At 51.8% G+C, this 22372-nt stretch overlaps 1 protein-coding gene across 2 annotated transcripts in view; it reads left to right on the forward strand.

Moving 5' to 3' along the window:
* The window catches only part of DNAJC5G (DnaJ heat shock protein family (Hsp40) member C5 gamma), a 58086-nt gene that overhangs the window by 14945 nt on the left and 20769 nt on the right, over window positions 1-22372 (forward strand). For both annotated transcript variants that reach the window (XM_068279811.1, XM_068279813.1), the window contains exons 2-3: window positions 12888-13006; window positions 14861-15074. In XM_068279811.1, the coding sequence (XP_068135912.1) occupies window positions 12894-13006; window positions 14861-15074 (327 nt within the window). In that variant the 5' untranslated portion in view covers window positions 12888-12893. The remainder of the gene's footprint in view (window positions 1-12887; window positions 13007-14860; window positions 15075-22372) is intronic.

The raw sequence follows: 22372 nt of genomic DNA on the forward strand, positions 1-22372 counted from the left end.
GACTGCACAGAGCGCCTGTAATGAGGTATAAACACACTATGTACACAGGGAATGTGAGGAGTAATAGGGGTGTGACGTGTATAATGTGACTGCACAGTGTGCCTGTAATGAGGTATAAACACACTATGTACACAGGGAATGTGAGGAGTAATAGGGGTGTGACGTGTATAATGTGACTGCACAGTGTGCCTGTAATGAGGTATAAACACACTATGTACACAGGGAATGTGAGAAGTAATAGGGGTGTGATGTGTAATGTGGCTGCACAGTGTGCCTGTAATGAGGTATAAACACACTATGTACACAGGGAATGTGAGGAGTAATAGGGGTGTGATGTGTAATGTGACTGCACAGTGTGCCTGTAATGCGGTATAAACACACTATGTACACAGGGAATGTGAGGAGTAATAGGGGTGTGATGTGTAATGTGGCTGCACAGTGTGCCTGTAATGAGGTATAAACACACTATGTGCACGGGAATGTAAGAAGTAATAGGGGTGTGATGTGTGTAATGTGACTGCACAGTGTGCCTGTAATGAGGTATAAACACACTATGTACACAGGGAATGTGAGGAGTAATAGGGGTGTGATGTGTGTAATGTGGCTGCACAGTGTGCCTGTAATGAGGTATAAACACACTATGTACACAGGGAATGTGAGGAGTAATAGAGGTGTGATGTGTGTAATGTGACTGCACAGTGTGCCTGTAATGAGGTATAAACACACTATGTACACAGGGAATGTGAGACGTAATAGGGGTGTGATGTGTGTAATGTGACTGCACAGTGTGCCTGTAATGAGGTATAAACACACTATGTACACAGGGAATGTGAGGAGTAATAGGGGTGTGATGTGTGTAATGTAGCTGCACGGTGTGCCTATAATGAGGTATAAACACACTATGTACACAGGGAATGTGAGGAGTAATAGGGGTGTGATGTGTGTAATGTGACTGCACAGTGTGCCTGTAATGAGGTATAAACACACTATGTGCACAGGGAATGTGAGGAGTAATAGGGGTGTGATGTGTGTAATGTGACTGCACAGTGTGCCTGTAATGAGGTATAAACACACTATGTACACAGGGAATGTGAGGAGTAATAGGGGTGTGATGTGTAATGTGGCTGCACAGTGTGCCTGTAATGAGGTATAAACACACTATGTACACAGGGAATGTGAGGAGTAATAGGGGTGTGATATGTGTAATGTGACTGCACAGTGTGTAGTAGCGGCCGTGCTAGTGAAGTAGTGATAAGTCACTATCTTGCGGCACATACAGGGTTGGCCGAATGCTAGGGAGCGCACGTTACTCTACCAGTATCGCATGTTGCGTGCCCGCGCTATAATTCTCACTATTTCATTTATTGCTGGAGATGTTGATGGAGGTTTTGAATGACAGTGTGCGGCACTGCTGAATGCCCCCTTTGTGGAGGACCTAGGATTGTGGACTCTTATCCCGATCTGCCATAGACCAGGTGGATAACCCTCTGCAGGTCCTCATCCCGTTCTCCAAGCACACCAATACTGGTCCGGTCACTTCTGCCATCAGCTGTCACCTTCACCTTATTCATTGCAGCCATATAACGTAACTGCCTGGAGCAGGCAACACCCGTGGTAAGGATGAATAGTCCTCTTTGATGCCTCATAATAATAATAATAATGTAGTTTTGCTGCTCGTGAAGATAAATATACCTTGTTTCTCATCAGTGACCCAAATACTAGTGCTTTAGTATCATGTCCCGGTCACACGTAGCCATGAAACAATGCCAGTCGTTTTAGGCTGTTTCCCTCACAGACTCTTCAGAAGGTGGCCTCTCCTTCTCGGAAGGTAATACTTTATCAGGCTGTGTACTTAGGAGCAAGGTTAGGATCTGCAGGAATGTGTGCTGGATTCTTTCTGCTGAGTGGACCTTGCCCCGGGAGGAGTGATATTCTCTCTGCTTCTTCTACAAGAGCTTTATTCCCCAGATGGGACTTTCCTGTAGTTCCTTGTTCCCATCTCTCCCTGCTGTGCTTAGTTCTGGTGCTCTTTGTCCTGTCCCGCCTTTTCCACTCAATTCCTCAGTAAGGTGCCGGAACAAATTACTCACTGGAAACCAGACTCTACCATTCGAAAATGGACTTTGTCTCTGTTATGTATAACAGTATCCCCAAGCTCACACCTACTGAGAACACAGCGCGGGCAAGAAGCATATATATTCCACCTCCCTCCTACCTTCATGTGTGCATGACTTCCATCTGCCCATCCTTATCCAGAGGAAGTTCCCGGTAAGAGTCCTCTTGTGTGACTTCCATCTGCCCATCCTTGTCCAGAGGAAGTTCCCGGTAAGAGTCCTCTCGTTTGACTTCCGTCTGCCCATCCTTATCCAGAGGAATTTCCCGGTAAGACCCCTCTTGTTTGAAGTCCATCTGCCCATCCTTGTCTAGAGTAATTCCCTGGTAAGATCCCTCTTGCTGATGTCACAGTCCATCCTTGTCCAGAGTAGTTACTTGGTAAGATCCCTCTTGCTGATGTCACTGTCCATCCTTGTCCAGAGTAGTTCCTTGGTAAGATCCCTCTTGCTCATGTCACTGTCCATCTCATAGCTTTAGAATGTGAATTTGAACTGCATTAGATAATAACTTTCTGATGGTCAGTATGCAGCTCCTGCTCTGTCTTGAAGTTCTGGAGATGAATAATTCACAAGATTATATTTCTTCTACTCTTCTGTCATCAAATGATAATAGTCCTGGCAACATTCCAGTGTCTTTACTTTCCATGTCATGTGGACCTGCAAGTCAATGTCCTGTAAGCATACAGCTTGATACTATGCTTGTATAAAAGGTGGCTAATACTAAAGTTTCACTCCTGATATTCTCCCTATATCCATTCTTAGTGATTATTTGGGTGAAGGAAGCTAAACAGCCTGGGGGACAGTACCGCTCCTTGGTTTATGCTTACCTGATGGCCTGTTGGGCTACCAGCCCTATGTCGGCTTTAAGCATTGTCCTCCTCGGTTCCACTTATTTCTGAAGAAAAGTTCTCGTGCTGTTGAGTTTGCATGTTCTCTGTGTGCTGTTGAGTTTGCATGTTCTCTGTGTGCTGTTGAGTTTGCATGTTCTCTGTGTGCAGTTGAGTTTGCATGTTCTCTGTGTGCAGTTGAGTTTGCATGTTCTCTGTGTGCAGTTGAGTTTGCATGTTCTGTGCGCTGTTGAGATTGCAGGTTCTCGGTGTGCAGTTGAGATTGCAGGTTCTCGGTGTGCAGTTGAGTTTGCAGGTTCTCGGTGTGCTGTTGAGTTTGCAGGTTCTCGGTGCGCTGTTGAGTTTGCATGTTCTCTGTGTGCAGTTGAGTTTGCATGTTCTCTGTGTGCAGTTGAGTTTGCATGTTCTGTGCGCTGTTGAGATTGCAGGTTCTCGGTGTGCAGTTGAGATTGCAGGTTCTCGGTGTGCAGTTGAGTTTGCAGGTTCTCGGTGTGCAGTTGAGTTTGCAGGTTCTCGGTGTGCAGTTGAGTTTGCAGGTTCTCGGTGTGCAGTTGAGTTTGCAGGTGCTCTGTGTGCAGTTGAGTTTGCAGGTGCTCTGTGTGCAGTTGAGTTTGCAGGTGCTCTGTGTGCAGTTGAGTTTGCAGGTGCTCTGTGTGCAGTTGAGTTTGCAGGTGCTCTGTGTGCAGTTGAGTTTGCAGGTGCTCTGTGTGCAGTTGTTTGCAGGTGCTCTGTGTGCAGTTGTTTGCAGGTGCTCTGTGTGCAGTAGTTTGCAGGTGCTCTGTGTGCAGTTGAGTTTGCAGGTGCTCTGTGTGCAGTTGAGTTTGCAGGTGCTCTGTGTGCAGTTGAGTTTGCAGGTTCTCGGTGTGCTGTTGAGTTTGCAGGTTCTCGGTGTGCACTTGAGTTTGCAGGTTCTCGGTGTGCTGGAGAGTTTGTAGGCAGTGATGCTCAAATTCGAACTTTGGGTGAATCCGGATAGTTGCTATCCGGATATCACCCAGTAAACCTGTGCGGGGAGGGTCAATCTTACCTGTCTGACGTGTTCTTCGTCCGTCCCTCGGCGCCTCCCACGATGCGTTCCACGCGCGTCACATGAGTACAAACACTTCCTCCTTCAAGCCGGAAGGAGGAAGTGTTTGTAATCACGTGACCGCCGCTTGGACCGCATTTTGGGAGGCGCCGAGGGATGGACGAAGAAGACGTCAGACAGGTAAGATTGACCCTCGCACAGGCAGGGCTGTGGAGTCGGTACAAAAATCTTCCGACTCCAACTCCGACTCCTGAGTTTATGAAACCACGACTCCGACTCCGGGTGCCCAAAATTGCCCCGACTCCTCGACTCCGACTCCACAGCCCTGCGCACAGGTATCTGGGTAAAATTTGGATAGCAACTATCCGGATTCAACCAAAGTTCGGATTTGAGCATCACTGTTTGCAGGTTCTCGGTGCTCTGTTGAGTTTGTAGGTTCTCGGTGCTCTGTTGAGTTTGCAGGTTCTCGGTGCTCTGTTGAGTTTGTAGGTTCTCGGTGCTCTGTTGAGTTTGCAGGTTCTCGGTGCTCTGTTGAGTTTGCAGGTTCTCGGTGCTCTGTTGAGTTTGCAGGTTCTCGGTGCGCTGTTGAGTTTGCAGGTTCTCGGTGCGCTGTTGAGTTTGCAGGTTCTCGGTGTGCTGTTGAGTTTGCAGGTTCTCGGTGCTCTGTTGAGTTTGCAGGTTCTCGGTGCTCTGTTGAGTTTGCAGGTTCTCGGTGCGCTGTTGAGTTTGCAGGTTCTCGGTGCGCTGTTGAGTTTGCAGGTTCTCGGTGCGCTGTTGAGTTTGCAGGTTCTCGGTGCGCTGTTGAGTTTGCAGGTTCTCGGTGCGCTGTTGAGTTTGCAGGTTCTCGGTGCGCTGTTGAGTTTGCAGGTTCTCAATGTGGTTTTGAGTTTGCAGGTTCTTGGCGAGCTGTTTGGTTTGCATAGCACCAGGCGTCTATAGGTCAGTGTGTCCTAGGCTATGCTCAGGTTGGTCTTGAGACTTGGACTCTGTCTAGGGATAGCTGGTGTTGGAGGCTGCTGGTTTAGATGTACGGACTACCCATAAATGGCTTAGTATCCCACAGTTGTCTGGAAGCCACAGAAGTTATTGAGGAAATAACATGATATTCTGGTTTAGTATGATCTCTTTTATCGGGCGTGTTCTGTGCAGGTGTGAAATGATTTTCGTCTGCTTTTGGCTCTCAGCAGGAAGGAATGCTCTGATCTGGAATGTGCTGACCCTACGTCTGCTTGCCGCCGCCGCCGCCGCCCATAGGTAATCTGGCCTCTGGGAGTTTTCATAAATTTAGCAGTTGTGCAGCCATTGCGGAAGCCCTCACCTCGCCACTCTCTCACAATTCTTGTTATCTGCTCCATATCAGAGTAATGTAGACTAAGGCCGTGTACACACTACCATCTGATGTCACCCTTCAGGTCAGGCCCTGATAGCCTTGGGCAGTATCGCTGGGCCAGGGTGCACATGTGTCAGCTGTGTAGCCCACGAGGCAGGGATGATGAGCGGGCGTGTGCATGATGTCACATGACTGGCAGAGGAGCAACAAGTTCAATGTCATCACCGGGGGGATCGATGTCCCTGGGGTTGAGTAAATCTGCCCAGAGGATTGCTCGCGGGTTGGGGGTCACCGGCTGCCGTACACACACCTGATTATGGGCTGAAATGATCAGAAATCGATCGGAAATCAGATCGGACATGTTGGAAATAATCGATCTGACAATAAATATGATAATAAATGTCAGAAAATCTCATTGTGCGTACTTAGCATTAATCTAGTGTAGGCAGGGTCACATGAGCGGATGAGGAGGTGTGATTGGTTGAAGGCTGGGACGAGGTATAAGTTGGGGGTGGTGATGAGATTTATCTAGTGTGGACAGGATGTAGGCAGGTCACATGAGTGGATGAGGAGGTGTAGTTGGTTGAAGGCTGGGACGAGGTATAAGTTGGGGATGGTGATGGTGCTTATCTAGTGTGGACAGGATGTAGGCAGGTCACATGAGTGGATGAGGAGGTGTGATTGGATGAAGGCTGGGACGAGGTATAAGTTGGGGATGGTGATGATGTTTATCTAGTGTGGACAGGATGTAGGCAGGTCACATGAGTGGATGAGGAGGTGTGATTGGTTGAAGGCTGGGACGAGGTATAAGTTGGGGATGGTGATGATTATCTAGTGTGGACAGGATGTAGGCAGGTCACATGAGTGGATGAGGAGGTGTAGTTGGTTGAAGGCTGGGACGAGGTATAAGTTGGGGGTGGTGATGTTTATCTAGTGTGGACAGGATGTAGGCAGGTCACATGAGCGGATGAGGAGGTGTGATTGGTTGAAGGCTGGGACGAGGTGTAAGTTGGGGATGGTGATGATTATCTAGTGTGGACAGGATGTAGGCAGGTCACATGAGTGGATGAGAAGGTGTGATTGGTTGAAGGCTGGGACGAGGTGTAAGTTGGGGATGGTGATGATTATCTAGTGTGGACAGGATGTAGGCAGGTCACATGAGCGGATGAGGAGGTGTGATTGGTTGAAGGCTGGGACGAGGTATAAGTTGGGGGTGGTGATGTTTATCTAGTGTGGACAGGATGTAGGCAGGTCACATGAGTGGATGAGGAGGTGTAGTTGGTTGAAGGCTGGGACGAGGTATAAGTTGGGGGTGGTGATGTTTATCTAGTGTGGACAGGATGTAGGCAGGTCACATGAGTGGATGAGGAGGTGTGATTGGTTGAAGGCTGGGACGAGGTATAAGTTGGGGGTGGTGATGTTTATCTAGTGTGGACAGGATGTAGGCAGGTCACATGAGCGGATGAGGAGGTGTGATTGGTTGAAGGCTGGGACGAGGTGTAAGTTGGGGATGGTGATGATTATCTAGTGTGGACAGGATGTAGGCAGGTCACATGAGCGGATGAGGAGGTGTGATTGGTTGAAGGCTGGGACGAGGTGTAAGTTGGGGATAGTGATGATTATCTAGTGTGGACAGGATGTAGGCAGGTCACATGAGTGGATGAGAAGGTGTGATTGGTTGAAGGCTGGGACGAGGTGTAAGTTGGGGATGGTGATGATTATCTAGTGTGGACAGGATGTAGGCAGGTCACATGAGCGGATGAGGAGGTGTGATTGGTTGAAGGCTGGGACGAGGTATAAGTTGGGGGTGGTGATGTTTATCTAGTGTGGACAGGATGTAGGCAGGTCACATGAGTGGATGAGGAGGTGTAGTTGGTTGAAGGCTGGGACGAGGTATAAGTTGGGGGTGGTGATGTTTATCTAGTGTGGACAGGATGTAGGCAGGTCACATGAGTGGATGAGGAGGTGTGATTGGTTGAAGGCTGGGACGAGGTATAAGTTGGGGGTGGTGATGTTTATCTAGTGTGGACAGGATGTAGGCAGGTCACATGAGTGGATGAGAAGGTGTGATTGGTTGAAGGCTGGGACGAGGTATAAGTTGGGGATGGTGATGTTTATCTAGTGTGGACAGGATGTAGGCAGGTCACATGAGCGGATGAGGAGGTGTGATTAGTTGAAGGCTGGGACGAGGTATAAGTTGGGGATGGTGATGTTTATCTAGTGTGGACAGGATGTAGGCAGGTCACATGAGTGGATGAGGAGGTGTGATTAGTTGAAGGCTGGGATGAGGTATAAGTTGGGGATGGTGATGTTTATCTAGTGTGGACAGGATGTAGGCAGGTCACATGAGTGGATGAGGAGGTGTGATTAGTTGAAGGCTGGGACGAGGTATAAGTTGGGGGTGGTGATGAGATTTATCTAGTGTGGACAGGATGCAGGCAGGTCACATGAGCGGATGAGGAGGTGTGATTGGTTGAAGGCTGGGACGAGGTAAAAGTTGGGGGTGGTGATGTTTATCTAGTGTGGACAGGGTGTAGGCAGGTCACATGAGTGGATGAGGAGGTGTGATTAGTTGAAGGCTGGGACGAGGTATAAGTTGGGGGTGGTGATGTTTATCTAGTGTGGACAGGATGCAGGCAGGTCACATGAGTGGATGAGGGGCTTTGATTGAAAGCTGGGATTTTTTTTCTCCACTTAGGAATAATCCAAACTCTGTAGAGGAGGTCAGTGTCTGAAGGGAGGAATAATTTGAGGAGAAGTGGAACTTTGTAGAGGAAATTACTGGGCACACCAAACTAGTGCAAGGAGCAGCTAATGAGGGGTTTATCATGTGGGGACTGGTTGGCTTTCATCGTTCTTCAATGTAAAACACATGACTCTGCTCTTGTGCCTCCACCACCAAGGTGGTCAGTTATGGTGGAACAGGCTGATGTGATATTCTGACCATTGTTGGGTGTAATACATGACCTTGGCTTAGTCTCTGGCTGTGCTGGTGTCACCATGGTGGGAAGTTATGGTGGAACAGGCTGATGTGATATTCTGACCATTGTTGGGTGTAATACATGACCTTGGCTTAGTCTCTGGCTGTGCTGGTGTCACCATGGTGGGAAGTTATGGTGGAACAGGCTGATGTGATATTCTGACCATTGTTGGGTGTAATACATGACCTTGGCTTAGTCTCTGGCTGTGCTGGTGTCACCAAGGTGGTCAGTTATGGTGGAACAGGCTGATGTGATATTCTGACCATTGTTGGGTGTAATACATGACCTTGGCTTAGTCTCTGGCTGTGCTGGTGTCACCATGGTGGGAAGTTATGGTGGGACAGGTTGGTGTGACCTTGGCTTAGTCTCTGGCTGTGCTGGTGTCACCATGGTGGGAAGTTATGGTGGGACAGGTTGGTGTGACCTTGGCTTAGTCTCTGGCTGTGCTGGTGTCACCATGGTGGGAAGTTATGGTGGGACAGGTTGGTGTGACCTTGGCTTAGTCTCTGGCTGTGCTGGTGTCACCATGGTGGGAAGTTATGGTGGGACAGGTTGGTGTGACCTTGGCTTAGTCTCTGGCTGTTCTGGTGTCACCATGGTGGGAAGTTATGGTGGGACAGGTTGGTGTGACCTTGGCTTAGTCTCTGGCTGTGCTGGTGTCACCATGGTGGGAAGTTATGGTGGGACAGGTTGGTGTGACCTTGGCTTAGTCTCTGGCTGTGCTGGTGTCACCATGGTGGGAAGTTATGGTGGGACAGGTTGGTGTGACCTTGGCTTAGTCTCTGGCTGTGCTGGTGTCACCATGGTGGGAAGTTATGGTGGGACAGGTTGGTGTGACCTTGGCTTAGTCTCTGGCTGTGCTGGTGTCACCATGGTGGGAAGTTATGGTGGGACAGGTTGGTGTGACCTTGGCTTAGTCTCTGGCTGTGCTGGTGTCACCATGGTGGGAAGTTATGGTGGGACAGGTTGGTGTGACCTTGGCTTAGTCTCTGGCTGTGCTGGTGTCACCATGGTGGGAAGTTATGGTGGGACAGGTTGGTGTGACCTTGGCTTAGTCTCTGGCTGTGCTGGTGTCACCATGGTGGGAAGTTATGGTGGGACAGGTTGGTGTGACCTTGGCTTAGTCTCTGGCTGTGCTGGTGTCACCATGGTGGGAAGTTATGGTGGGACAGGTTGCTGTGACCTTGGCTTAGTCTCTGGCTGTGCTGGTGTCACCATGGTGGGAAGTTATGGTGGGACAGGTTGGTGTGACCTTGGCTTAGTCTCTGGCTGTGCTGGTGTCACCATGGTGGGAAGTTATGGTGGGACAGGTTGGTGTGACCTTGGCTTAGTCTCTGGCTGTGCTGGTGTCACCATGGTGGGAAGTTATGGTGGGACAGGTTGCTGTGACCTTGGCTTAGTCTCTGGCTGTGCTGGTGTCACCATGGTGGGAAGTTATGGTGGGACAGGTTGCTGTGACCTTGGCTTAGTCTCTGGCTGTGCTGGTGTCACCATGGTGGGAAGTTATGGTGGGACAGGTTGGTGTGACCTTGGCTTAGTCTCTGGCTGTGCTGGTGTCACCATGGTGGGAAGTTATGGTGGGACAGGTTGGTGTGACCTTGGCTTAGTCTCTGGCTGTGCTGGTGTCACCATGGTGGGAAGTTATGGTGGGACAGGTTGGTGTGACCTTGGCTTAGTCTCTGGCTGTGCTGGTGTCACCATGGTGGGAAGTTATGGTGGGACAGGTTGGTGTGACCTTGGCTTAGTCTCTGGCTGTGCTGGTGTCACCATGGTGGGAAGTTATGGTGGGACAGGTTGGTGTGACCTTGGCTTAGTCTCTGGCTGTGCTGGTGTCACCATGGTGGGAAGTTATGGTGGGACAGGTTGGTGTGACCTTGGCTTAGTCTCTGGCTGTGCTGGTGTCACCATGGTGGGAAGTTATGGTGGGACAGGTTGGTGTGACCTTGGCTTAGTCTCTGGCTGTGCTGGTGTCACCATGGTGGGAAGTTATGGTGGGACAGGTTGGTGTGACCTTGGCTTAGTCTCTGGCTGTGCTGGTGTCACCATGGTGGGAAGTTATGGTGGGACAGGTTGGTGTGACCTTGGCTTAGTCTCTGGCTGTGCTGGTGTCACCATGGTGGGAAGTTATGGTGGGACAGGTTGGTGTGACCTTGGCTTAGTCTCTGGCTGTGCTGGTGTCACCATGGTGGGAAGTTATGGTGGGACAGGTTGGTGTGACCTTGGCTTAGTCTCTGGCTGTGCTGGTGTCACCATGGTGGGAAGTTATGGTGGGACAGGTTGGTGTGACCTTGGCTTAGTCTCTGGCTGTGCTGGTGTCACCATGGTGGGAAGTTATGGTGGGACAGGTTGGTGTGACCTTGGCTTAGTCTCTGGCTGTGCTGGTGTCACCATGGTGGGAAGTTATGGTGGGACAGGTTGGTGTGACCTTGGCTTAGTCTCTGGCTGTGCTGGTGTCACCATGGTGGGAAGTTATGGTGGGACAGGTTGGTGTGACCTTGGCTTAGTCTCTGGCTGTGCTGGTGTCACCATGGTGGGAAGTTATGGTGGGACAGGTTGGTGTGACCTTGGCTTAGTCTCTGGCTGTGCTGGTGTCACCATGGTGGGAAGTTATGGTGGGACAGGTTGGTGTGACCTTGGCTTAGTCTCTGGCTGTGCTGGTGTCACCATGGTGGGAAGTTATGGTGGGACAGGTTGGTGTGACCTTGGCTTAGTCTCTGGCTGTGCTGGTGTCACCATGGTGGGAAGTTATGGTGGGACAGGTTGGTGTGACCTTGGCTTAGTCTCTGGCTGTGCTGGTGTCACCATGGTGGGAAGTTATGGTGGGACAGGTTGGTGTGACCTTGGCTTAGTCTCTGGCTGTGCTGGTGTCACCATGGTGGGAAGTTATGGTGGGACAGGTTGGTGTGACCTTGGCTTAGTCTCTGGCTGTGCTGGTGTCACCATGGTGGGAAGTTATGGTGGGACAGGTTGGTGTGACCTTGGCTTAGTCTCTGGCTGTGCTGGTGTCACCATGGTGGGAAGTTATGGTGGGACAGGTTGGTGTGACCTTGGCTTAGTCTCTGGCTGTGCTGGTGTCACCATGGTGGGAAGTTATGGTGGGACAGGTTGGTGTGACCTTGGCTTAGTCTCTGGCTGTGCTGGTGTCACCATGGTGGGAAGTTATGGTGGGACAGGTTGGTGTGACCTTGGCTTAGTCTCTGGCTGTGCTGGTGTCACCATGGTGGGAAGTTATGGTGGGACAGGTTGGTGTGACCTTGGCTTAGTCTCTGGCTGTGCTGGTGTCACCATGGTGGGAAGTTATGGTGGGACAGGTTGGTGTGACCTTGGCTTAGTCTCTGGCTGTGCTGGTGTCACCATGGTGGGAAGTTATGGTGGGACAGGTTGGTGTGACCTTGGCTTAGTCTCTGGCTGTGCTGGTGTCACCATGGTGGGAAGTTATGGTGGGACAGGTTGGTGTGACCTTGGCTTAGTCTCTGGCTGTGCTGGTGTCACCATGGTGGGAAGTTATGGTGGGACAGGTTGGTGTGACCTTGGCTTAGTCTCTGGCTGTGCTGGTGTCACCATGGTGGGAAGTTATGGTGGGACAGGTTGGTGTGACCTTGGCTTAGTCTCTGGCTGTGCTGGTGTCACCATGGTGGGAAGTTATGGTGGGACAGGTTGGTGTGACCTTGGCTTAGTCTCTGGCTGTGCTGGTGTCACCATGGTGGGAAGTTATGGTGGGACAGGTTGGTGTGACCTTGGCTTAGTCTCTGGCTGTGCTGGTGTCACCATGGTGGGAAGTTATGGTGGGACAGGTTGCTGTGACCTTGGCTTAGTCTCTGGCTGTGCTGGTGTCACCATGGTGGGAAGTTATGGTGGGACAGGTTGGTGTGACCTTGGCTTAGTCTCTGGCTGTGCTGGTGTCACCATGGTGGGAAGTTATGGTGGGACAGGTTGGTGTGACCTTGGCTTAGTCTCTGGCTGTGCTGGTGTCACCATGGTGGGAAGTTATGGTGGGACAGGTTGGTGTGACCTTGGCTTAGTCTCTGGCTGTGCTGGTGTCACCATGGTGGGAAGTTATGGTGGGACAGGTTGGTGTGACCTTGGCTTAGTCTCTGGCTGTGCTGGTGTCACCATGGTGGGAAGTTATGGTGGGACAGGTTGGTGTGACCTTGGCTTAGTCTCTGGCTGTTCTGGTGTCACCATGGTGGGAAGTTATGGTGGGACAGGTTGGTGTGACCTTGGCTTAGTCTCTGGCTGTGCTGGTGTCACCATGGTGGGAAGTTATGGTGGGACAGGTTGGTGTGACCTTGGCTTAGTCTCTGGCTGTGCTGGTGTCACCATGGTGGGAAGTTATGGTGGGACAGGTTGGTGTGACCTTGGCTTAGTCTCTGGCTGTGCTGGTGTCACCATGGTGGGAAGTTATGGTGGGACAGGTTGGTGTGACCTTGGCTTAGTCTCTGGCTGTTCTGGTGTCACCATGGTGGGAAGTTATGGTGGGACAGGTTGGTGTGACCTTGGCTTAGTCTCTGGCTGTGCTGGTGTCACCATGGTGGGAAGTTATGGTGGGACAGGTTGCTGAATCTTCTGGTCCTTTGCTTCTTTCAGAGCACAATGGCGGATCCCAACAAAGCTCAGAGGCGGATGTCTCGGACCGGGCTGACGCTGTACCAAGTGTTGGGCCTGGAGAAAGGGGCCTCACAGGAGGAAATCAAGAAGACCTATCGGTAATATGACACAACTGCTTTTTATGGATAATTGTCCTTTTATATAGTTTGAGAAAGTCGTTCACAGAGGGACGGTCTCATCTCTTGGATGCAACACATCTGCTCCCCTCCCCTAGAAACCCATCTGCCCTTCCCCCGGGAGACATATCTACCCCTCCTCCCCCGGGAGACATATCTACCCCTCCTCCCCCTGGAGACACATCTGCCCCATCCCCTAGAAACCCATCTGCCCTTCCCCCGGGAGACATATCTACCCCTCCTCCCCGGGGAGACATATCTACCCCTCCTCCCCCTGGAGACATATCTACCCCTCCTCCCCCTGTAGACCATCTGCCCCTTTCCTTCCCTCCATGGAAACACATCTGCCTACCCATACTGCCACCTTATAGTGATGCGTCTGCCCCCGTAGCTGCTGGGAGATGTGACTCCTGCTTACTTGTACCCATTCCTTCACCCATCCTCCTCCATACATTTCCTCCTTGCGTTGCCCCTGTGGGCGGTCCCTGGAAGACGTCGGAGGCTGGAGATATGTCCCGAGAGTTACACACCTGTCACATATTCATCCCACTCTACTCCACCAAAACCTGCCTTTTCCATAAGAATCTGAGGTATTGGCTTCAATTCACCGAGGACTGTTCTGTACAAAATAATAGGTCCGCAAAATACCTTCGGCATTTCAGACTTTTTTTTCCCAAATTCACTAAGATTTTCATACATGCAGTAATGGTGAATTGAAGCCATGTTTTTTGATAAATTCCCTCAGACCTGTTCACAGCAGAAGTGTCACCAGCTGTGGAGTCTCGGCAGTACGAGTTCTCTGCCCTTCGCCAGCTGTGGAGTCTCGGCAGTACTAGTTCTCTGCCCTTCGCCAGCTGTGGAGTCTCGGCAGTACGAGTTCTCTGCCCTTCGCCAGCTGTGGAGTCTCGGCAGTACTAGTTCTCTGCCCTTCGCCAGTTGCTGCTTCTGTTTATGAATGTGTATGAGAGTAAAAGGCATCCCCAGCGTCCCTGCATGCTCTCTGTATTCCCTCTGATTCCCTATCAGTCTATACAGGTGCCGATCTAAAGGGATACAGGGAAACCTTTATGAACATGCCCTGCATCTCGTAATTTTCTGATGTCCCACCCTGCAGTACATTGGTACCAATGGGGTTATTTGTAGGGCGGGATGGCACTTCCTATTGGCTGTCTCCTTTGCCTGTATATTTCACTGAATGGCGGATTGTCAGTTACCGACAGCTCCAGGCTGGAGATACCGAACATCTCACTTGTGTTACCGAATGTTCTAATGTTTGTGAATTGACATTTATGGTGGTATTTACCTCACAAGTCAGTAATTTACCTCACAAGTCGGTAATTTACCTCACAAGCCTGTAATTTACCTCACAAGCCTGTAATTTACCTCACAAGCCTGTAATTTACCTCACAAGCCTGTAATTTACCTCACAAGCCTGTAATTTACCTCACAGGCCTGTAATTTACCTCACAGGCCTGTAATTTACCTCACAGGCCTGTAATTTACCTCACAGGCCTGTAATTTACCTTACAGGCCTGTAATTTACCTTACAGGCCTGTAATTTACCTTACAGGCCTGTAATTTACCTTACAGGCCTGTAATTTACCTTACAGGCCTGTAATTTACCTTACAGGCCTGTAATTTACCTTACAGGCCTGTAATTTACCTTACAGGCCTGTAATTTACCTCACAAGTGTGTAATTTCACTTTTCCATGCAGTAAACCGCCTTAGTGAATTCATGTCCTCTGTGTCGCTCCTCCTCGTCTCTCGGGATTTCTCACTCTTGATAAAGGTGAGACAGGTGATCTCCATAACGATGTCTGCGATTGTCTCTGCAGGAAGCTGGCGTTGCGCTATCACCCCGACAAGAACCCCGACAATCCTGAGGCAGCCGAGAAATTCAAAGAGATCAACAACGCCAACACCATCCTGACTGACGACAACAAGCGTAAGATCTACGATGAGTACGGCTCCATGGGGCTCTACGTGGCCGAGCAGTTCGGGGAGGAGAGCGTCAAATACTACTTCCTCATGTCCAAGTGCTGGTTCAAGGTAAGGCCCGGGACTCCACACCGATATACAGTATTGTAACTACAGGTAGAGATGTGGTAACCCAGGCAATCACCATCCCTGAAGGAGATACAAGGCAGGGCCGCTGTTTCCACACACACATACAGCATTGTAGCTACAGGTAGAGATGTGGTAACCCAGGCAATCACCATCCCTGAAGGAGATACAAGGCAGGGCCGCTGTCTCCACACACACATACAGCATTGTAGCTACAGGTAGAGATGTGGTAACCCAGGCAATCACCATCCCTGAAGGAGATACAAGGCAGGGCCGCTGTTTCCACACACACATACAGCATTGTAGCTACAGGTAGAGATGTGGTAACCCAGGCAATCACCATCCCTGAAGGAGATACAAGGCAGGGCCGCTGTTTCCACACACACATACAGCACTGTAGCTACAGGTAGAGAAGTGGTAACCCAGGCAATCACCATCCCTGAAGGAGATACAAGGCAGGGCCGCTGTCTCCACACACACATACAGCATTGTAGCTACAGGTAGAGAAGTGGTAACCCAGGCAATCACCATCCCTGAAGGAGATACAAGGCAGGGCCGCTGTTTCCACACACACATACAGCACTGTAGCTACAGGTAGAGAAGTGGTAACCCAGGCAATCACCATCCCTGAAGGAGATACAAGGCAGGGCCGCTGTCTCCACACACACATACAGCATTGTAGCTACAGGTAGAGATGTGGTAACCCAGGCAATCACCATTCCCGATGGCTGCAGATGCGTGAGTTCAGTGGATTTCTGTCAGTTATACAAGAGGTTTACCTCCTGGGCAGCTCGGTGGTGTAGTGGTTAGTGCTCTCACCTTGCAGCGCTGGGTCTGCGTTTCGAATCCCAGCCAGGGCACTATCTGCAAAGAGTTTGTATGTTCTCTCTATGTCTGCGTGGGTTTCCTCTGAGTACTCCGGTTTCTTCCCACATCCCAAAAACATACTGATAAGTAAATTGGCCTAGACTACAATACATACACTACACAATACATACATAGAGTATAGCATCAGCAATACACAGACCGTCAGATGCAGCATCAGCAGATACACAGACCGTCAGACGCAGCATCAGCAGATACACAGACCGTCAGACGCAGCATCAGCAATACACAGACCGTCAGATGCAGCATCAGCAGATACACAGACCGTCAGACGCAGCATCTGCAGATGCACAGACCGTCAGACGCAGCATCAGCAGATGCACAGACCGTCAGACGCAGCATCAGCAGATACACAGACCGTCAGACGCAGCATCAGCAATACACAGACCGTCAGATGCAGCATCAGCAGATACACAGACCGTCAGACGCAGCATCAGCAGATACACAGACCGTCAGACGCAGCATCAGCAGATGCACAGACCGTCAGGCGCAGCATCTGCAGATGCACAGACCGTCAGGCGCAGCATCAGCAATACACAGACCGTCAGACGCAGCATCAGCAGATACACAGACCGTCAGACGCAGCATCAGCAATACACAGACCGTCAGACGCAGCATCAGCAATACACAGACCGTCAGACGCAGCATCAGCAGATACACAGACCGTCAGACGCAGCATCAGCAGATACACAGACCGTCAGACGCAGCATCAGCAGATACACAGACCGTCAGACGCAGCATCAGCAGATGCACAGACCGTCAGGCGCAGCATCAGCAATACACAGACCGTCAGACGCAGCATCAGCAGATACACAGACCGTCAGACGCAGCATCAGCAGATACACAGACCGTCAGACGCAGCATCAGCAGATACACAGACCGTCAGACGCAGCATCAGCAGATACACAGACCGTCAGACGCAGCATCAGCAGATACACAGACCGTCAGACGCAGCATCAGCAATACACAGACCGTCAGATGCAGCATCAGCAGATACACAGACCATCAGATGTAGCATCAGCAATACACAGACCGTCAGACGCAGCATCAGCAGATGCACAGACCGTCAGGCGCAGCATCAGCAGATACACAGACCGTCAGACGCAGCATCAGCAATACACAGACCGTCAGACGCAGCATCAGCAGATACACAGACCGTCAGACGCAGCATCAGCAGATACACAGACCGTCAGACGCAGCATCAGCAGATACACAGACCGTCAGACGCAGCATCAGCAGATGCACAGACCGTCAGGCGCAGCATCAGCAGATACGCAGACCGTCAGACGCAGCATCAGCAGATACACAGACCGTCAGACGCAGCATCAGCAGATACACAGACCGTCAGACGCAGCATCAGCAGATACACAGACCGTCAGACGCAGCATCAGCAGATACACAGACCGTCAGGCGCAGCATCAGCAGATACGCAGACCGTCAGACGCAGCATCAGCAGATACACAGACCGTCAGACGCAGCATCAGCAGATACACAGACCGTCAGACGCAGCATCAGCAATACACAGACCGTCAGACGCAGCATCAGCAGATACGCAGACCGTCAGACGCAGCATCAGCAGATACACAGACCGTCAGACGCAGCATCAGCAGATACACAGACCGTCAGACGCAGCATCAGCAGATACACAGACCGTCAGACGCAGCATCAGCAGATACACAGACCGTCAGACGCAGCATCAGCAGATACACAGACCGTCAGACGCAGCATCAGCAATACACAGACCGTCAGACGCAGCATCAGCAGATGCACAGACCGTCAGGCGCAGCATCAGCAGATACACAGACCGTCAGACGCAGCATCAGCAGATACACAGACCGTCAGACGCAGCATCAGCAGATACACAGACCGTCAGACGCAGCATCAGCAGATACACAGACCGTCAGACGCAGCATCAGCAGATACGCACACCGTCAGACGCAGCATCAGCAGATACACAGACCGTCCGACGCAGCATCAGCAGATACACAGACCGTCAGGCGCAGCATCAGCAGATACGCAGACCGTCAGACGCAGCATCAGCAATACACAGACCGTCAGACGCAGCATCAGCAGATACACAGACCGTCAGACGCAGCATCAGCAGATACACAGACCGTCAGACGCAGCATCAGCAGATACACAGACCGTCAGACGCAGCATCAGCAGATACACAGACCGTCAGACGCAGCATCAGCAATACACAGACCGTCAGACGCAGCATCAGCAGATACACAGACCATCAGATGTAGCATCAGCAATACACAGACCGTCAGGCGCAGCATCAGCAGATACACAGACCGTCAGACGCAGCATCAGCAGATACACAGACCGTCAGACGCAGCATCAGCAGATACACAGACCGTCAGACGCAGCATCAGCAGATACACAGACCGTCAGACGCAGCATCAGCAGATACACAGACCGTCAGACGCAGCATCAGCAATACACAGACCGTCAGACGCAGCATCAGCAGATGCACAGACCGTCAGGCGCAGCATCAGCAGATACACAGACCGTCAGACGCAGCATCAGCAGATACACAGACCGTCAGACGCAGCATCAGCAGATACACAGACCGTCAGACGCAGCATCAGCAGATACACAGACCGTCAGACGCAGCATCAGCAGATACACAGACCGTCAGACGCAGCATCAGCAGATGCACAGACCGTCAGGCGCAGCATCAGCAGATACGCAGACCGTCAGACGCAGCATCAGCAGATACACAGACCGTCAGACGCAGCATCAGCAGATACACAGACCGTCAGACGCAGCATCAGCAGATACACAGACCGTCAGACGCAGCATCAGCAGATACACAGACCGTCAGACGCAGCATCAGCAGATACACAGACCGTCAGACGCAGCATCAGCAGATACGCACACCGTCAGACGCAGCATCAGCAGATACACAGACCGTCCGACGCAGCATCAGCAGATACACAGACCGTCAGACGCAGCATCAGCAATACACAGACCGTCAGACGCAGCATCAGCAGATACACAGACCGTCAGACGCAGCATCAGCAGATACGCAGACCGTCAGACGCAGCATCAGCAGATACACAGACCGTCAGACGCAGCATCAGCAGATACACAGACCGTCAGACGCAGCATCAGCAATACACAGGCCGTCAGATGCAGCATCAGCAATACACAGACCGTCAGACGCAGCATCAGCAGATACACAGACCGTCAGACGCAGCATCAGCAATACACAGACCGTCAGACGCAGCATCAGCAGATACACAGACCGTCAGATGCAGCATCAGCAGATACACAGACCGTCAGATGCAGCATCAGCAGATACACAGACCGTCAGGCGCAGCATCAGCAGATGCACAGACCGTCAGGCGCAGCATCAGCAGATACACAGACCGTCAGACGCAGCATCAGCAGATACACAGACCGTCAGACGCAGCATCAGCAATACACAGACCGTCAGACGCAGCATCAGCAGATACACAGACCGTCAGATGCAGCATCAGCAGATACACAGACCGTCAGATGCAGCATCAGCAGATACACAGACCGTCAGGCGCAGCATCAGCAGATGCACAGACCGTCAGGCGCAGCATCAGCAGATACGCAGACCGTCAGACGCAGCATCAGCAGATACACAGACCGTCAGACGCAGCATCAGCAGATACACAGACCGTCAGACGCAGCATCAGCAGATACACAGACCGTCAGACGCAGCATCAGCAGATGCACAGACCGTCAGACGCAGCATCAGCAATACGCAGACCGTCAGACGCAGCATCAGCAATACACAGACCGTCAGACGCAGCATCAGCAGATACACAGACCGTCAGACGCAGCATCAGCAGATGCACAGACCATCAGACGCAGCATCAGCAGATACACAGACCGTCAGACGCAGCATCAGCAATACACAGACCGTCAGACGCAGCATCAGCAGATACACAGACCGTCAGACGCAGCATCAGCAATACACAGACCGTCAGACGCAGCATCAGCAGATACACAGACCGTCAGATGCAGCATCAGCAATACACAGACCGTCAGGCGCAGCATCAGCAGATACACAGACCGTCAGACGCAGCATCAGCAGATGCACAGACCGTCAGATGCAGCATCAGCAGATACACAGACCGTCAGACGCAGCATCAGCAGATACGCAGACCGTCAGATGCAGCATCAGCAGATACGCAGACCGTCAGATGCAGCATCAGCAGATACACAGACCGTCAGACGCAGCATCAGCAGATGCACAGACCGTCAGGCGCAGCATCAGCAGATACACAGACCGTCAGACGCAGCATCAGCAGATACACAGACCGTCAGACGCAGCATCAGCAGATACACAGACCGTCAGACGCAGCATCAGCAGATACACAGACCGTCAGACGCAGCATCAGCAGATACACAGACCGTCAGACGCAGCATCAGCAGATGCACAGACCGTCAGACGCAGCATCAGCAGATACGCAGACCGTCAGATGCAGCATCAGCAGATGCACAGACCGTCAGACGCAGCATCAGCAATACACAGGCCGTCAGATGCAGCATCAGCAATACACAGACCGTCAGACGCAGCATCAGCAGATATGCAGACCGTCAGACGCAGCATCAGCAGATACGCAGACCGTCAGACGCAGCATCAGCAATACACAGGCCGTCAGATGCAGCATCAGCAATACACAGACCGTCAGACGCAGCATCAGCAGATACACAGACCGTCAGACGCAGCATCAGCAATACACAGACCGTCAGACGCAGCATCAGCAGATACACAGACCGTCAGACGCAGCATCAGCAGATATACAGACCGTCAGGCGCAGCATCAGCAGATACACAGACCGTCAGGCGCAGCATCAGCAGATACGCAGACCGTCAGACGCAGCATCAGCAGATACACAGACCGTCAGGCGCAGCATCAGCAGATACACAGGCCATCAGACGCAGCATCAGCAGATACACAGACCGTCAGACGCAGCATCAGCAATACACAGACCGTCAGACGCAGCATCAGCAGATACACAGACCGTCAGACGCAGCATCAGCAATACACAGACCGTCAGACGCAGCATCAGCAGATACACAGACCGTCAGATGCAGCATCAGCAATACACAGACCGTCAGGCGCAGCATCAGCAGATACACAGACCGTCAGACGCAGCATCAGCAGATGCACAGACCGTCAGATGCAGCATCAGCAGATACACAGACCGTCAGACGCAGCATCAGCAGATACGCAGACCGTCAGATGCAGCATCAGCAGATACGCAGACCGTCAGATGCAGCATCAGCAGATACACAGACCGTCAGACGCAGCATCAGCAGATGCACAGACCGTCAGGCGCAGCATCAGCAGATACACAGACCGTCAGACGCAGCATCAGCAGATACGCAGACCGTCAGATGCAGCATCAGCAGATGCACAGACCGTCAGGCGCAGCATCAGCAGATACACAGACCGTCAGACGCAGCATCAGCAGATACACAGACCGTCAGACGCAGCATCAGCAGATACACAGACCGTCAGACGCAGCATCAGCAGATACACAGACCGTCAGACGCAGCATCAGCAGATACACAGACCGTCAGACGCAGCATCAGCAGATGCACAGACCGTCAGACGCAGCATCAGCAGATACACAGACCGTCAGACGCAGCATCAGCAGATACACAGACCGTCAGGCGCAGCATCAGCAATACACAGACCGTCAGACGCAGCATCAGCAATACGCAGACCGTCCGACGCAGCATCAGCAGATACACAGACCGTCAGACGCAGCATCAGCAATACACAGACCGTCAGACGCAGCATCAGCAGATACACAGACCGTCAGATGCAGCATCAGCAGATGCACAGACCGTCAGACGCAGCATCAGCAGATACACAGACCGTCCGACGCAGCATCAGCAGATACACAGACCGTCAGACGCAGCATCAGCAATACACAGACCGTCAGACGCAGCATCAGCAGATACACAGACCGTCAGACGCAGCATCAGCAGATACACAGACCGTCAGACGCAGCATCAGCAATACAAGGCATTCATTAAAGGATACCAGAGCCGAAAAAAACATGGCAAACGGAGGGATCAGGCATATCCTGTCACCTGTGCAGATGAATGCCGCTCCCCCGTATTGCACCTCAAAGCCCCCGGGGTCGTCTTCTAAGCTCCCGGAGTCGTGGTGACTGTGCAGAGGCTGGCCCGGGAGCGCACTGCGCATGCGTATGACGTCATGCGCCTGGTGTAGTGACATGCGCAGTGTGCTCCCATCCACGGCCAGCTTGGCCTGTGCAGTCACCCCCGATTCCAGCATCTTAGAAGACCCCGAGGGGCTTTGAGGTGCAATGCGGGGGGCAGAGAGAACGGGGGGAGTGGTAGGCGTTGGCACAGGTGACAATATGCCTGCTTCCCCT

The sequence above is a fragment of the Hyperolius riggenbachi genome, chromosome 4 (genome assembly GCF_040937935.1).
Source record: "Hyperolius riggenbachi isolate aHypRig1 chromosome 4, aHypRig1.pri, whole genome shotgun sequence".
Lineage (NCBI taxonomy): Eukaryota > Metazoa > Chordata > Amphibia > Anura > Hyperoliidae > Hyperolius > Hyperolius riggenbachi.